Consider the following 18484-nt stretch of genomic DNA (forward strand, 5'->3'; position numbering starts at 1 on the left):
GCACTGATCCGATATCAAGTGAATACAAGGCCAGAATTCTCAGAGATACCAAAACCTTTACCCTATAAAGTCTGCTCATAGGGGAGAGCAATGTGTCAGGATTTGTGAGATGAATCCTTATCAGTTTGCAAATTTCTGAACACATTTTACCGACCACAAAATCACTGTTGCTTTTACTTCTCACAACAGTTAGTTAACCACACCTTTTAGCTTTTCATGTATTTTGAAACTTGTTAATTAAATGTGCTATAGGCTATAAATACAATAGATGTGACATCACACAATAGTGTCTGTTTGAAGTATATTTTCTTCATTTCCAAAAAAAACCTATTTAATGTAACACAGTTCAGTGGGCTACATACTGGACTTAGAAACAATGAATCAATCCTATCTGATACCAATACCAGGTTAGTAACAATGCTGTCATATCTGGATCAATCTGCTCCACCTCTACCACATAGCACAAGGTCTGCAGAATGCAGGGGTGCGTTCAGGAGTTTGGGCATTGTGAGGGGGGGGCTCCACCTTAGATTCATTTGAAGACATTTTTATGAACATTTGTAATGTTAGGCCAATTAAGCAGGATTATGACTTTCACTTAAGAAAAAATTAAATTTCGCCAACCAATTTTTCTACTGTACACTCTTTTTCTGATCAGCTATTCAGATTTCTCTTTCTTCTTTGTTCTGTCACCTCATTAAAAAAAATCCTGCAAACGCGCCTGACAGAGGGCCTTGTAAAAGTACTTTCCTTGTTTGTTCAAAGGTGTGCCTCCAGGGCATGCTGCCAGAAAGCATTAATGGCAGTTTTTTCCTCAAAGTGACCAGAGAAGGAAATGATCCAAGTGGGTGACGTTTCTAGATAAGAGCCTCAGCAGCAGGCCTGTTTGCCCGGGCTCATTTGCCCGCCGCTCACCTGTCCGTCACGGGAAGAGTTGACCTTTAACCAGCAGTGAGTGGTTCTCCCGGTCACGGGTACCTGGGCTGTTCTCAAGGGAAATTTGGACTAAATTCCGGACCAAATTTTTAAGATGTTCTCTAAATCCAGTCTGAATGCTGAAGGCTTACTTAACCGGTTAAAATAGGATGTCAACAAGTGACGCAGGAGAGCTCAGAGTTGTAGGAGGAGAGACAGCTACGCCTCTGTACGGGACACCACCAGCAGCAGCAGCAACGAGGACACGGGCTACAACTGCAAGGTAGGTGGAAAGCTCCCGAAAGTCAACTTTACCAACCACTTTGTGTTTATCTAGTATTTATGAGGCTTTTAAAACGACATGTTAGCCTCTCCTGTACGCCGTGTTAGCCTCGTTTTGCCTTTTTAAATGCGAAGCGAGAGGAAAGAGAAGCCTCCGTGCCAAACCGCGTTTAAAAAACATCAATTTTTACAGAAGCAGCGGTGTGCTTGAAACGCACAAAGACCTCACAGCCGAGAGAAACGTTGTGAACATTTATCACATTATTGCATCGTATTCGGCACTGAGATATTTCACTCATTTCGCCATTTATACGTGGTTTACAGCTGCTTCGCGCCCACCTGCTGCTTTAAACAGAGTAAAGAGGCGGGTGGAACTTTTTGAAGAGAAGTAATATCAGTGATTATTGTGTGTTATGTGCTGTTCTGTATAAATGACGACTTCATATTGATGTAACGACCGTGTAAAGTTCAGTTAGGGTGGTTGGATGCAGGGCGTTAGAGTTTTGAACAGGGTTTGGTTGGTGACACGCTCTATTTCTTACTCATGAAACGTGACACGACTGGGCTCAAGCATATTTCTAAAGACTGAGTGCAGAATGTAATGAAAGGAGCTTTTGAGCATAGGATTTATGCTTCTTCCTTTTTTTACTGAATGCATTTATGAATTCACTGCGTTATCAAGCTGTGCTGCCTTTTATATCGTGTGTGGGTGCATGACTTTGTCATTGACTAAACTAAACCACACACTGTGGCATCATCAGTGTTGTACTTCTGTGCAGCTCAGCTTCTCAGTCTTAACAGGCGAGCTCATACATGCAAACCCAGGCCCAGAGTTCACTCTGAGGCACACACACTCCTGCTGCCTGTGCATGTCCACGGCTCTGCCTCAGTTTATCTCCACATCCTCCTGCTAATTCCTCCTAAGTCTATCCACTCTGTTCCTACCTATGGGCTGAAAAATAAACAACACCACTGGGAATCTGACAGGTACTCGAGGCGTGGCAGCAAAAGAACAAGTCTCACTTTGTCTCAGCCAACTTTGCATGCAGGCAAAGTGATTAAGTTGTCTTTAGGTGAACCTGAAATAGAAGTTTGCGGTGTAAATCATTTGCCGGAGTTGGAGCATCACATGTGATTGTCAGTGCTGAGTTCACACCCACACTTGGATCCTTGCGGTTATGTAAGTGTTAGTTGGCAGATATAGACACACACCCACAGCAAAGCTGACCTAAAGTGAAGGGAACACACCAACATAATTTTACGAGCGTCTCTGTGCACAACACTGTGGCTCAAAGAGTCTCTCACGGATTACAATTGCATTACTCATCAGCTCGCAAAGCCATCAAAACAAACAGAGTCCCAATTCAAAGCACGGGGTAGCACAAGCATTGTGCATCTGCAGACAGGGGATCAGAGGTCGCTGATGCCTACACATGAGGTTATAGATTTATTATTTCATGCATTTACAAGGTCATCGTGGACAGTTTATAACAACTCAGCTAAACTGAAAAAGAAATTGCTAATTTGTCTTCTTGTTAGCAAAAAAAAAATACACCATCTGTAAGTTGAATAAGCAATTTGAGTAATTGCAATTGAAAACAACTTCAGTTATTCAACATGAGCATGCTACCAAGATTTAGTTCAGTAAAGACGTTTTCAAGTCATATTTTCAAAAGTACCAATACTAAGCATTTGGCATTTCTTCTATCTTGAGTTGTTCACATTTGGAGCATTTCGTGGCTGAACAAAACTACCCAGTGACAGCTGGGGATGTGTGAAGACTTGCCACAGTTTTTTTTTTTTAATTATTCAAAGACAATAATGTAGGAATGCACAAATTGTGAAATTCTGAGGCAGTACGTGTTTTTTGTAGGACAGCCAATATCTGATGCCAATAGCAATAATTTTTCCAGTCATTTAATTTTATGAAAAACGAAGAAATAAATAAAAAAATAAAATAAAATAAAATTCACAGCTGAAATACAAGTCGAGATGATTGGGATTTCTGAATAGGACGCCTCAGGGATGCCTCGTAGGTGAGGTATTTCAGCACATATTCTTGTATCAATCAGCAGCCGGGCCGATTTTAGCCAGAACTGATATCCAGGACGCGCTCAGAGGAAATAACTACCTTAGTGTTGAGCTATTACATGGCAGCAATTCCATCTATTGAAAGGGAACAGTGAAAATTTAGCCCATGACAACGCCATGTCAAACCCTACTGTATCCCTGGCTAATCAGATTATGTAATTTATGTTTTTATTGAATTTATTGAATTGTTCTCCTGAGTCAGGGGTGTCAAACACAAGACCCAGGGGCCGAGCAATGACTCCCACAGAAAAGCTTTAAAAACATTTCTGTTATTTATTTATTTACATTGGGTTAAAAAAAAAACATTTTCAGTAATTCACAAACATTTTCTTTTTTATAATTATATATATTTTATTATAATTATAATTGCAATTTTATAAATTTGTTTACAATTTAAGCACCAAAGAATCATGCTGACAGATTTCTTTCATTTATTACATCACCATTTCTCAAAAAAAGAATATTTTTCCTATTTTATCTTGTGTTTTATATTTTAATATAAAGGACCTTGGTGTAACTGTTGCTGTGAATAATTTGTGAATAAGTCCGACCCATTTAAGATCAATGTAGGCTGTATGCGATGATGAGTTTGATGTCCTAACTGTTGGCCATCAGGGAACAAACAAAATATCCATTCAAAGTGGCCCCAAAGTCCACGTACATCATTTTTAAGTTTGTTTCAGTTAATGGAGCTACGTGGTGATAGTGGTCTGAAGGCACCGCAGTACTTGATCGATTTCATGATTACTTCTACTACTTTGTGTGACTGCAGCCGTCAGGCTGTACCTTCGTCCTCAGGTGGACAAATCATCACATGTTTATGTAACCACGGAGCTAGTGATGCAGATAATGATTAAAAGAAAAGCCATATACCTTTCACTAGTCACATAAATGAAAAATATACTTTCTAAATTGGGTCTTGTGCTTGTGATCACTAATCACAGACCTGTCGCTTATCAAACAGGGCTCTTACAGGTTGATAAGCACTGACACAGCCGTGATGTAGGAAGAGTTCTGCAGCTGGTTGGGGTTCACTGAAGGTGTGTTATCTTTGGCTCTGAAATGCTGTAGAAGAGCGCGAAGATCTCCTTCCCTGCCTCTTCTCTTTTCTCTCCACTCCTCTCTCATGTCATGTCGTGGCAGGCTTTTATAATCACCTCCCAGTACTCTAATGAGGCCAGTGAGTGGCCCCTGAAGGCAAGGTGGATAGTGAGAGCTACAGCTTTCTATGATGTGCCATGTTATTACAAAAAAAAAATCAAAGGGCTTCATTTTGTGATCACAAAAAGCACCACAGGTTAGATAAAGACTCCTAAGCAACAATTTCCATCCTCTTCCAAACATCTGAATGCAATAAAAATAGAGAAAGTGATCCCAGCATGTCCTGTAAGAGATAATTGTTGCCATTTCGTTTGTTCTGTTTACCGAACAAAGGTTGCAGCGACACGTACATTTCTGTTTCAGTAACCGCCTCATCTTTGTTCTGGTGTCATCATCGTGATCGGTAGTTGGCACGCCAGCGTGGGTTCAGCGTTGGGTTGCGGCAGTAAATGTGCATATGCATGTTTGAGTGAGTGGGTGTGTTAGCTCTGTACCCTGGTTGTAACAGAAAGTGTGGAACGAGATGCCGAATAGTTATATAACCACTGCTTATCGGTCCAGCACTGCCGGAATGATGAGATGAGAGAAGCATGGCTGCTTGAATTTCCTTCAGTTCTCTGTTTGATTTCATGCTGCGGAAACTGGATTACAGCGGACCAAACAATGATAATAATACGGCTCTTTTTGAGTTTTAGACTTTTGAGTGGACAGGAAAAGATGTTGTAGATTGAACTACACACTGACAGTGACGATCTCTTTTTGCATAAAAAAAATAAAGGACATAATTCGCACTTGGAAATAGATGATAAATCATCATTGGAATGCTAAGCAAATCGCAAATTGTAAAAAAAAAACTGCAATAATATCATAACGTTGGTAAAAATATTGCAGTATTACTGGTTCTGGTGATGCTGCTTTTAGTCATCATCATACTAAAGGGGAATCACATCGCTTCTTTTATTTATTTTTGAGTATGTACGTAGTTTTAGGGTTTTGTGTGAAATCCAGTTTAGGATAAATTCTTCTTAACTTCCTGTGACTGCTGGTGGGTAGATATGAAACCACTGATGGAGCTGTTGAAAAAAAGTACTTAGTTATCTTTTATCTTTTTTTGAAGCAGAACAAGGAAGGCTGTCTTTGCTGCAGAGCCCGTTCTCAGTGTCACAGAGATGAACAGACATTATTACTAAAAAATGTTTCAAAGTGTTGAGTTTGCGCTGAGAGAAAATGCTCAACGCAAACATTGAATAATCAAGTTCAAGTTTAGTTATTTTGCATCAAGTTTTTATTTGTTCATTTATTTATTTATTTATTTTTAGAGAACAACAAGATGAAACATTTGGTGAAACATTCAAGCAGGAGGAACGCCATGGTGACAAACGCCCAGCTGAGCAGTTCTCTCACCAATCAGCAATCACACAGAAGGAAACACACAAAGGTGAAACGTGCATCTGACACTCCATACGCACATTTAAGATATAGCTCTTAAAAAGTTAAGTCAAGAATCTCTTCTGTTTTGGGTTTCAGCTGTAAACACCTCATAATCACTGAGTTCTGAATGTGTTGCAGCACTAAGAAAGGACCAAACTTCTTCCTGTGGTGATGCAGATATCCAGTTCCAGCAGTCCAGCTTCATCTCCTGCCACGTCTTCAGACTCTCCACTAATCCAGGCATAAAACACAGCAAGAGTTTATACAGGTAAGCAAGGGAAGGGATACATTTACTGACTGGCCTTGATTACAGATTCATTTAGACACTTTGTTTCTGGAGCGCACGTCAGTGAACAGTCTGTTCTGCTCTGGCATTCAGGACAGCATCGCATAATCAAGTTACTCCCCATCTGTCTGTATGATAGGGCTGCAACAATTTGTCACTATAATTGATGACATCGGTTATAAAAATTTATCTGGACAAAATCTTATTGTCGACACATCATACACAAATACCTTCTAAATGTGTTTTTGTAACGAGCTCCCTGGAGCTATGACATCAACTATGAATGGTTCAGCTTTAGAGAGCTAATTTAGTGTGTTGCATTTATACCTTGTTTATGTAAATGATTGTACAGTAGTGTTTATGTTAGCCTACCTAAATGGTAAATGGTCTGTATTTGTATAGCGCTTTACTTGGTCCTAAGGACCCCAAAGCGCTTTACACTACACACAATCATCCACACATTCACACACACATTCACACACTGGTGATGGCAAGCTACATTGTAGCCACAGCCACCCTGGGGTGCACTGACAGAGGCGAGGCTGCCGGACACTGGCGCCACTGGGCCCTCTGACCAGCAGGCAACGGGTGAAGTGTCTTGCCCAAGGACACAATGACCGAGACTGTCCCAGCCGGGGCTCGAACCAGCAACCTTCCAATTACAAGGCAAACTCTTGAGCCACGATCGTCCCCTGTCAGAAACTTCCCATGGATGATGCTTGCCAAGTGACCACAGTTTTTCAGTTTTGTTAGCTAATGAGTGAAATGTGATAGTAAAGCATTAAACAGGATTAGCTACTCTGCCTCCTAGTTTGTTTGTTTGTTTTCTCAAATTAAAATTAGCATTTATTCTGGATAGTAAACCTCTTCCATCTAACGTTAGGTAGTTAATCTGTGGGTTGGACCGTATCAGTAATTAATTATACATATAATCAGTAAAGAGTTTAAATGGCTTCGAACACTACACAATCTGAGACACTATGCTATGTAACCAAATTATTAGTTATTACTAATTAGTGATTTGTAATTCTGTATTGTTCTGTTTTACTAGTATTAAGCAAAGGTGTATAGATGAGTTTGTCCTGTAAAGAGGCTCACTGCACCTCTGAAATGGCTGAAGTCTTGACAGAGAGCATCTTTAGCATGGTTAGCATGGGACGAGACAACAGGGTGACCTCACAGGTGGACAGACTTGAGCAGGTGAGGTACTAGAACCTAGAACAGGAGGTTTGCCAACATGAAGGGGAGAAAAGAGTAATCACTGACTAATCAAAGAAAAATTAGCAGATTAGTTGACTACCAAAATAATCTTTAGTTGCAGCCCTACTGTATGACATTAACAAGTGTGGAAAACTGGTGTAGAAACCACAATTTTCAAGCTCATACACAGCCCTGCGTCCTATTGTAGATTTATTATATGAAAAGTGCAGCTGCACAAGAATTTAAACAGTATTGTGATGGATAGTTGTTTTGCAACGTGGAAACATTTTTTTTTACTTAAGTAAAAGCTATATAACTTGATCTATAATGCAATATTACACAAATATAGATTTCCTGTAAATACTTAAATGAAGCAAAAGTGTTTCAGGGAGGGACTAGTGCCACCCTATTTTAGACACACCCATGGGCAGAGCCTTCAGAGTTTGAAATGACTGAGACATATCAGAGAACCCTGGGATTTGATTCCTTGTGTGTTTTGAGGTGTATCGCTGCTGAACTGATCTTCCCTACATTTTTTCCAAGTGTGTCTCCTAATAAGCGGTAAATCTACATCCCACAAACTGTTTCTGAGGTCTGCAAAGAGGAACGCCGGCCACTGATCACATTTTAATCACTCGATTTACAACATCCTGTCAATCAGTAAACGAGCTGTGTCTGCATTCTTCAGTCTGTGACAAAGGACCTGAAAGAGTCAAGTGTTTGCATAAACGCGGACGTACGCTTAATAAAGTGTGTTAGCTTATGTCTCAGTAGTACGAATGCATTGTTTTTCTTGTTTTAAAATATTTTAAACAGTGTTTCCTCTGGAATTCGGAAGAAGAGAAGATGTGAAGCTCTTGCAATCCTATGTGTGGAAGTCTGTATTTACATTCTCAAAATCAATGTGACATGTGTTATTAATCATCTACCTGTGGTTTCATTTGTTATACAGAGAAACTTCCTTAAATCAGTCATGCGGGAGAATCTGAGGTTATTTTAGGTGAAACTTGTTGCCTTGGTTTTGCCTCAGGAAAATATTTACCTTTTCTATAGGTTAATCTAACATTATATAATAGCTGTAACATTGTGTCAGAGGTTTTTATTAGAATAAGATAAGCTCAGATCAAACACGCTTTATTGGTTATGTCAAAGCCACGCCCCCTTTCACTGTGTGCTAGTTACCTGCGTTCATGTCAGTCCAACATGGCCTTATATAGACAACTTGTGTGTGAACTGTACTTGTACAGCGTGTTCCACATCAATTTAAAAAGTAAGTAAGTGTTTGCATGATTGGTTAGTAGGTGTGACTTTAGTTTACATCTGCCTGTGAGAAAGTTGTGTTTAGAGAGGGTGATTGATGTGAGGAATGCGAACGTTCCCGTCGATCGGCATTGCTGTGGCAAATTCTAGATTTAATCCCTCTAATGTTTCACTCAAAACAGTTGGACCGTCTGACATTCAGAAATGAGACTTGTAGCAGTTGTGAGTGTTTAATGCTGAGACATCTCATTAGTTTCCACATTTTTTCTTTATCCCACCAAAAAAATTAAGTTTACGCTGCCCATTCACCACTAACAAAATCAAAGATTGCCCCAATTGTGTGTGTCTTTGTATCCAACAAAATTTGCACTGCAACACTAAAAAAGTGCATTATTTTAGAAAGTTGTGACAATGTCTCAGTTTCCTTTTTCACAGAACTGTCGCAGCTGCACCAAGAAATCTAATACACTGTGTCTTCTCTTTGTATCAACAGATTGATTGAACCACAGCGAGTTGAGATCAAGGACAGCAGTTTTCAGGTAAAGACCACAGTCTAATAGAATCAAGCACATTACACACACGCACAGTGTAAACCTGATATAGAGCAAATGTGAAACTGCAAACTTTATTCCCACTGATCCAGAATCCAGAATCTAATCAAAAGTACAGATCAGAAGTTTAAAGTGTTTAAAAATCTTTGAAAAGTCACATAAAGCAATGGTGACACCATGTTAAAAATATGGCTTTAGATTAATTGTTATTTTAACAGTTATAAGTGACAGGGTGTGTTTGTGTTCCTTGTGTGTGTGTTTCCCTGCTAATCTTTCATGTCTTTCAAGATAACCTGTTTGTCAAGGATCTCTTAAATAACTACTGCATGGGAACAGACACTCAAGAAAAGCTTGGGCCTCAGTGCAGGCGATTTAAAATTCTGAAAAGCCGCTACCATTGACCACTAGCTGTCAAAGTTAGAAAGCTTTTTACATTCCTGTGCACAGAATTTGCATTGGTATAATATGATAAGCTCAAGTTTACTGTGAATATGAAAATCATTGGACTTTAATGATACAGCTAAGCAAATGCAAATATATGTTATTGAATATCCTAGGATGGGTCATAGGAATTGTTTTGTAGAACTTTTTTATTTATATTATAAATAGTATAAAGTATTAAGATTTTAATTATTTGTGATGGTTGGTGTTCAGAAAATTGTAATTTAGTATGCAAAAAGTGGGTCCTGTCAGTAAAAGTTTTTATTTTAACAGATTAATGGAAGAACGTCTGCATCACAAACCTCTATAGAGGCACCCAGCATCTATCGATTGTCAGAGGTACTACCATTTCCAGCCAAGGAGAAAGACAAGGTCATCTCTGCTGATTGCAATGAACTGGAGATTACCAGGGACTTGAGCAGAACTCAGGCTTGTTCAAATAGTGACTTTGGGACACATAAGCTTAATGCCTTGCACAGACTTTCATTTGGATCACAACCAAGGACTTACACTGGATCTCTAACTCGAGCTGAGTCAGAGGGAAATATACAGGACCGTACAAAAGGTCTTGCAGACCGTCTTCAGGAATTAGCCGACCCGCCCAGAACTATGTTGTCTTCCTCCATGGTCACGGTTCTCGCTCCTCACTGGAGTGGCCGACTGCGACGTTCCAAAAAATTTGATGGAACCGGCAGCTCTGAAGCCCAGGGAAATACGCAAGATGTGACAGGTGCTGCAGCAAACCGTGGTTTTCAGCAGACTCGGAGCCAACATGGTGTGGAGAGGGGGTTTACAGGTGGACTGGGAACCCAACTGAGGCCTCCATTTTCAGATCTCAGGAGGAACACAGTGGACTGGTCAACTAAAAGTGATCCTTTGAGCTTGGAGTCTAAAAGGGAAATGATTAAAACTGTTTCTCTGGACGTGAACTCTGGAAGGATGGACAATAGAAAAATAGACAGAGGTTCTTTAAGCGCTTTAGCTACCAGTGCCTCTGTATCGCAGAGCCAAAATGAACAAAGGCAAAATCCACAAACTGGCCATCAAGGCGCATACTCATCTTCAAGCTCCAAACCAACAACCAGCAACGTACTTCTTTCTTTAAGGAGAGGCAACATTGGTGGCAAGAATCTCAATGCAACCTCCCCTCTGAGCAGTTTTCCAAGTGATCAGAATGGAAAATTATTCACAACACCCCTCTCACAGAGCTTTCTCAATAATAATGAACAAGAGAGGCCAAAGCCGCTCCTCTCTCCATCATCTATTTCTTACAGGACAACTGAAACTAGCCCTGTCCTTTCCCCATCACCCTCCAGCCTGAGAGAGCAGAGCACCTCTGACAGGTTCATCTTTGCACCTTTAGCAGTGGACAAAAATGCAGACTGCAAACCCTTTGTCCAACAGTCTCAGACAATAAATAGGATTCAGTCCAGTCTCACATCCTCACAGACATTTTTAGGTAAAGGACCATCAGAAAGTCAACAGAACTACAGGGACAGAAGTAAAACTCTATTTTCAGAGACCCCAGTCTCCTTGTCCAGACAGCCCCCATTTGACTCTTCTGCCCAAGTGAAAACCCAGTCCTTTCCTAAAAGGACCACGCTGAAACAAACTTCCTGGTGGAAGCAAGTTACCCAGGAAAGCAGTTTCCCTTTCACCCCAAAAGACACAGCCAACAACAAAGACAAGCCAAACACAACCTTAATTCCACCCTCCAATAATAATAGTGACATGACATCTCCAAGTCAGCCTGATAACAAAAGCAGGGGTAGTCCGGTCAACAACAACAGAGACAACAATAACACAGCAGAGTCAGTTTGCACAGGTAATATGAACCTTTTTATGAGGGCACAGGGAGGAACTCACCATCTCGGACAAAGAAATGCTGGGAATTCACCTGACTGTGATTTGCACCAGTATAGCTCAAATGTAAACAACAGAGAATACCCAAAGCCGCACAGTGTGCCAGATGTTTTGTCTAGTTCTAAAATTAGCAGAGCTACAGCACAAACAACACTGTGTCAACCTAAAGATCCAGGCAAATATGATTTAACCGATAGTTCATATACAGCAAATATGTCTGAGTTACCATCTGCTTTGCAAAATCCCAGGAGCTCAGTTACACCCACAGAGAGCAGCAGCAAGTACAAAAATAATTATTTCCCACCCAAACCCAACAACACCCCCATGCCTCCTCACAGCGTAGACTCACAGAGGTTTATCAGCACACCGCTCTCTCTTGATTTCACCAGTACTGTCAATGGTAAAGTTCATACATCTCAAAATGCCTCTGGTCCCCAAACCTCAAAAATGAAAAGTAGTCCTTCCTACCATTCTCAGTCAGTTCCTTCTCAGACCAATATTCATACCTCGGCATATACAACCTCCACTGGCTCTTTGTCCCAGAAAACAAAATTTACCAACAATTCCTCTTCCACACCTCTTGGATTTGAAAGAAGTTATGCTTCCATTCCTAAACCTTTCCACCCTAAAAGTATGTCCAGTCTGATTTCCACAGTCGGTTCTGTCTCCAAAAAAGACTATAGCGCCACTGCTTCCAACTCTTCTTCCTCTGCCACTGGCAGCCACCCTGTAGCCACCACTGCCTCAAGTTCTTCCCTTCTCAGTCCTGCTGTCACCTCTGCCATTACCTCTCCTACCTCTGCCGCTGTCTCCACTCTCCTAACGCCTCCCGCAACCCCAGTTATTACCAACCCCACTTCAGAAACTTCAAGCCCTAAAAAAGAGGGGAAATATTCCAGCAGCTCAGAGAAAGAGCCAAAGAAACTTGAGAAAAAGAAAGTGAGAAGAGTGACATGGGATGACTCGGTGGATCTGCAACAGTCAGAGTCCATCGCTGTGGAGAAGACAGAGTCGTCAGAAGTCCAAGCGACCCCTCAAGCTACATCTAAGCACCTGCGAAATGCTCCATCCATCTTCTCCTTTCTGAGATTGAGCAGTTCAACAAGTTCTTCTGTTTGTCCCCCTAAACCCAAGACCTCCAGCATTGAGGTGGAAAAACCAGGAAAGTATAGATCCTTATCATCTGACTCGGCTGATTTAGCATTCAGGGAGTTTGAGCGAAGCAAGCAAAGAGCTGGTGATACAATGATTTTTTACCAGGGAAGACAGGACTTGCCCACACCAAGGCATGAAAGGACACTATCAGTGGAATCTGGCACAGTTCAGTGCCGTACTTCAGCTCCTCTCTCCCTCCCTCCTGACTTTTCAAATGGCTATAAGGTTCGTTATAGTTGTCCTCCTTACTCCACGCTCATGTCTGCAAGGATGACACAAGGGGAGAGAAAGACGAGAACAACCAGACCAACCCTCTTCTCACAACCCTCCCAGTCAAATTACACCCCACATCTCTCTGTAAATACTGACCCAGTTTCAGTCATGACCTTATCCACATCCAAACCTCCTATGTCACCTCCCAGACCCTCCCTTTCCCTGTCCTTACCCCTCCAAAAGAAACCTCCCAAACAAGAAAGTCCAAATGTTGAGGTTTCAGAAGCTGATCGAGCAAGCAACTATAACAGCGGAGATAAAGGCCAAGAGCGAAAGCTATTACTTGTAGACAACAGAATTCACATCAGACCTTCCTCCCTGCAAGGTGATAAGGCAGACGGCTCCACATATGTAACTGAGACACTGGTTTACAGCCTTAAATCCACAGTAGATGCATCGACAGCCGCAAAAAACACCACACCTAATGCTTTACAGCATACCAATAACACACCGGTTTCCATGGAGACCAAATTTAGTCAACAGTCCCTGACAGGGCAGAGTAAAGGAGCAGCAGGTGAACCATGTCGTCATTCAGGTCAGAGCTCCAACAGCAGCAGCTCAACAGAGAGTCAGTCCCGGGAGACAGAAGACTCCAGCAAAAGCATGAAGGAGACTATAATGGGGAAAAGCAGGTTTTTCTCAGTAGACGTTAATAATGAACAAAACACAAAGAGAAGCCGATTTGCACTGAAGAAGAGCGTCAGTACACCAAACTCCAGTTTGACAAGGTCAGAGTCAAACAAGGCCAAGAGTAACAACAAAGTAGACCAAGTCTTTAGCAAACTAAAGCAAAAATTAAGCACAAGATGGTCAACCTCACAAGCACCTTCTGTTAGCGGATCGAGCGATGTGAGTGTTGAGAGTAGCAAAATTCCAGAGGAAACAGTGCCAGAGAAAGTAATGGTGCTGAACGACAATCAGGAAACAGAGGCTTCGAACAGGTGGACGCAAGATAGATACATTCTGATACCGTCCTCGGCTGCTGGAAACACAAAAGTTGGAAATCAGCATTCCAGCTGGACCGAAAAATCTCTAGAAACAGGCCGTGACATGCAACATGCTTGTGCAGAACAAATTTCTGAAAAGAAAGGCCCAGTTTATCTGACGGTCCACGGTCCAACAGTTGACCAGTTAGACCTTGAACAAGACCAAGTAGATTATAAAGCAACAAGCCTCTCTTCCAGAGATCCAAGTCCCAGTAGAAGTCCAGCTTTTCCAGCTTCATTCAGGAGATCCACACCTAGCCCCAGGAGTCCATTCTCTCCCTTCTCCTCTCTTTCACCAGTGTCCCCATTTTCCTCGTCTGATGTAACAGACGACAGCGTCTTCTACAGCCCAAAGCTGCACCGCCGCAGGGAATCCTCCTCTCCATGCGAGCACGGAGAAGGGATCAGCTTGGGAGTTCCGAGAAAAAGCCGGGCATCCGTAGGTCCTCCATGTGTGAGCCCAGGACATGACAAGGAAAACTTGGCATCCTCTTATGCAGACTTAAAGTATGGCATTGAGCCTGGGAAGTCCTTTTCTGTGAGCTCTGTTCTCTCCAGTCGACCCTCTGGACCAGGACGTATTTCCACAGGATCCAGATTCATGAGTGTGGGTGACCTCTCTCAGTCTGCCTTCTCTTGTGGAGGTAATAGTGGAGATTTGGATCCGTGGTCTGTCAAATCTGATTGGAGCACAGTGTATGACTTCCAGGCTTCTGAGGATGGTCGAAAATCATATTTCCCAAGTGATCCTGGTAAAATGCGATCAAGATCTTTGCCTCGATCGCTGACCAGGTGCTTGGCAAACTGGAGCTCTGGAGACTCTCCTCAACATGTAAATGCTACAGCTTCCAAGCCTGCTCACCTCCGGAGTCCAAACATGAACATTTGCCAGTTTGTGTGGGATGCAGAGGCCCCGCCCACTCCTCCTCCAACACCTCCTCTGTCACCAGTGTCCAGGCGCATGTCCAAACCACCCAGCCTTTCCTCTCCGACCTTTCCTAGCTCGCCAGGAGTACTACATCCAGGGGACAGCCAGTCCAGGGGGCATTTGCCCTCCAGAGGTTATGTATCCAGCCTTAGCACCTTTGATGAGTCATCAGACAGCAGCTCGGACACAACAACTGATGACGAATACTACTTAGAAACAGATGATGAGGGTGAAAAAGAGACAGAACTGTAAAAGCAGAACAAGTGCTTTAAAAATGCAAGTTTCTGAAACATCCAGGAGGGAGGGGATAAAGGAGGTGCTGTAATCTTTTGGTGTGTAATGACATCTGCATCTCTCCTGCTTTTCTTTTTTTGTTTTGTTTTTTTCACTCTGTTGAGACCTGAGCTCAGTCGGGACACCAGGTATCCTGCATGATTTGGTTTTCGGAAGTGGTTGTTGTGGTCAGGGTAAAAATATACACAATACAAGTAAGCATGGATTATCAGCATAAGTTTAAATACGTTTTAAGTATGTACCATATGTTGTATTTGAATGCAGACCTGTAATTCCTGGATAACAAATAGACATTTATAGTTTGAGTGTCGCATGGCATTAGTGAGGTATATGCTGTATCTTTGTAGTTGTTTCAAAGAACAAACTACTCTGTAAGCTTGGGCTTTTTGCACAAGTCTTTAGGTTTGCATTTCATCCTGGTAGGTAGCAATAAGTACTGAGGTAATGTGGATAAATGTGCTGTCATATGATATTCCATCATCTCTGTTCTGCTATGTTTAAGAAATGAAATTAGTTTTTGGTAAATGTTCTAATCGTAAAGCTGATATTTTCTTAGCACTTGTTTTGTTTTGTTTTTCAAAACAGGCAGAGTTTTGGTTTAAAATAATTTTTTTTGTACTTAGGGATGAAATATAATCTTGATATGATTAACATTTGTTTTCACCCTTATAAAGTGCTCTATACGGTGCCTGCTCTTATTTGCACAGTGATAAATTCTTAATATATCTATTTTATAAATAAATGTAATATTTCTAACAAGACCTGATGTTTTGGGGATTTCTCATCACCTTGGTTACACTTTTGTTGTTATGTCAGATCATATAACCATCATCGGCATGATTTGTCCTTGAGTCATTAGTTTTGTCCACTGCAGTGCTCGCATGCTTTAAGTGAAAAGGTATGTTGATAATTAGCATGACAAAAGATTTGGTTCTGAATTCCAGTCTGTAGAGAACGTCAGTGATCAAATCAATCACAGCGCTTTGGTGGATGCTAATTTCTTAAAAAAATGTGTGCTCTAGGTGGGGCTGTTCAACAGTCACACATTGTTCAAGCGGGTGTTTCCTTTTGTTGTCAACACACTGTGTGTTGATCACTAGATAAAACATCCATTAGAGTTCTTGCTGGCAGTGTACTTGTATCCCAGACTTCCTCTCCCATGCATGTCAAATTTTTCCCAGAGAGACTCTCACTAAGATGCCACAATCTGCTTTGTGTTATTAGCCATGACATCACCAGGGAAGGGCATGGCTGCTTCACGTTGTGTGTCATACTCTTCAGAGCAGTTGAATGTGGTTTTCCATCTTATGTCATAAAAGGGGAAAGTGTAAAAAGGAGGTGAAATGCCTTTTTCAGACAATGGCCTCGCCCAGAGCAAAGTCAGACCTAGAACTCTCTGATAAAGACACAGATAGGAGTCTAACTGATAAAGTTTAAATTAGTATTAAAGCGCTGAATCAGGCTGTTGCACATGGGAGTGCACCGGAGGAAGTGTAATTGTACACCAAAGGTGTAAAGGGTCAGTATCTACAGCAATCAATGTTTTCGTTTTTTAGATGTTCAGTACAGGGGGCTGTATTTATATTGGACTTCCTTAGCCTCACAGGGCACACAAAGACTTTTAGACTACAAGCCAAACATTAACCTCCTCAGACACATTTATAAAGGCACATTGTTCTATACACTTAACTTCCCACCTATGACCAACTTAGAACCACTGGTTTACCTAATATGCACATTTTGGACTGTGGAAAGAGAGCACCCCAAGGAAGCCCACACAGGTACAGAGAGAAACCACTGCACCGCCATTATGAAGTTTACGCCCCCAATGTAGGCCCGCATGAAAGTCTGGGATCTGCAACGGAAAAACGGAGATCTGAGTCACTGTAGGCATCTCGACACTCAGAGTGCCTGCCGGCTGTTTGGTATGAGAGCTGCAGATCACACGTGAGAGCAGTATTAGGTTGCACCTGACCATAAACAAACATGTTTTGGTCTCTTTAATATGGAGCTCCAGCATGGACGCAGCCGTGTTGGCATCAAACAGGAGAATGTTTTGTTACTGCAGGTGCAGCTATTCAGCAGAGGTTAACAAACGAGAAGGACCGCTTTGGAAACGGTTTCAGTTACAATAATATTGTTTTTTCTTCTGTTGTTTTCTTTATGAGATTATGTTGTAAGGTAGGTAACCTGTATATCATGTAATTAATACATTTACTTTGACCCTATTATATCATCAATATTTTAACCCTCCTGACCTGTTTTTGAAGTATTTCCACTCATTGTTTTTTTTGTTGGTAGAATTTAAGGTTTATTCACAAATTCACCCTGAACTTTGTAGTTTAGAAAATTTAGACTTAGGATTTAGGGTCTTAGACTTCACCTCTCTGGGAACTCCAAGGCCCTCCAAAGTGTGGAGGCCTATCTCCCCTCACCACACTCCCTGCCGGTGACTGATGCCCTCAGGGGTCGGTGCGTTGGTGGTTCTTGGTGTCCGGGGCTGGGCGCTCAGGTATGTACCAGCTCACTCCCGGTGACTACTTGGCGGGGCCTGGCGCCTGCTGCTCGGTCAGGCCTCTTCCGGGGCGCGGGGGGCCCTCGGGCCTCCGGCCTCTGTGCCTGCGGCTCGGTTCACTCTGGCACAGCTGGCTGCCGGCAGAGCCGGCGGGCACGCCGGTGCAGCCCCCTCTAGCTTCTGCCCGGTGGCTACTGGGTGACCCCTCATCTGGGGATCCTCAGCCCTTCCCATGAAGGTGGCACGGATGCCCCTCCGGTGGTCCTCCTTGGGCTCTTGCACTCTGGGGCCTCTGGATGTCTGGGGCCTGGATCTCCTCCATGCCTGCTTCATGCCCTGGGGGACGGGGCTATGGCTCTCTACATCCTCTAGCAGACCATTACATGGGGAAACCATTTGAATACAAGCGCGCCGATCCACACAGGTGTGCACATGGGTGTTCACTATTCGTAGACTTAAATCACACCTTTCTTGGCTGCTACTTCAAAGCACATTGTGCGCTGTCTGTCCTGCGTGCTGCACAACAACATTCAATATTTAGTATTTACTGCTGTTTTCACTTAGCTAGATTAATGCGATGGTGTTGTGTATAGTATGTTGCATTGTTTTGTTTTTTTTTTTGCTTGTTTTCTATTCTTTTTCTCTCAACAGGTGATCCCGGAGATATTTTTTCTTCCCCCCTTTCTCACTGTCCCTCTCCCCTTCTGTTTTTCTTTTCCTTCCTCTTTCTTTCTCCCTTTCCTATCCCTCACTCATGTCTGTCCCGTCTGTAACAACTGAAAATAAAATAAATAATAAAAACAAAGGTCGATCAAATGGACCAATACGGCAATGCCATGATGATCCATTTGGCAAAATAAATCCATTGGGTATCCTTGTTGGTCTTCAGACAACAATTCTGACGGCTAAAGA

The 18484-nt window shown here is 42.2% G+C and overlaps 1 protein-coding gene across 1 annotated transcript; it reads left to right on the forward strand.

Moving 5' to 3' along the window:
- Positions 1 to 847: 847 nt before the first annotated feature.
- On the forward strand, positions 848 to 17351 carry LOC146511131 (uncharacterized). Its single transcript, XM_085172948.1, has 5 exons — positions 848 to 1198; positions 5709 to 5827; positions 5959 to 6088; positions 9060 to 9105; positions 9832 to 17351. Exons 1-5 carry the CDS (start codon positions 1086 to 1088, stop codon positions 15013 to 15015), a joined length of 5592 nt encoding a protein of 1863 aa, XP_085029074.1. The 5' UTR covers positions 848 to 1085; the 3' UTR covers positions 15016 to 17351.
- The last annotated feature ends 1133 nt before the right edge of the window (positions 17352 to 18484 follow it).

The sequence above is a fragment of the Neolamprologus multifasciatus genome, chromosome 9 (assembly GCF_963576455.1).
Source record: "Neolamprologus multifasciatus chromosome 9, fNeoMul1.2, whole genome shotgun sequence".
Lineage (NCBI taxonomy): Eukaryota > Metazoa > Chordata > Actinopteri > Cichliformes > Cichlidae > Neolamprologus > Neolamprologus multifasciatus.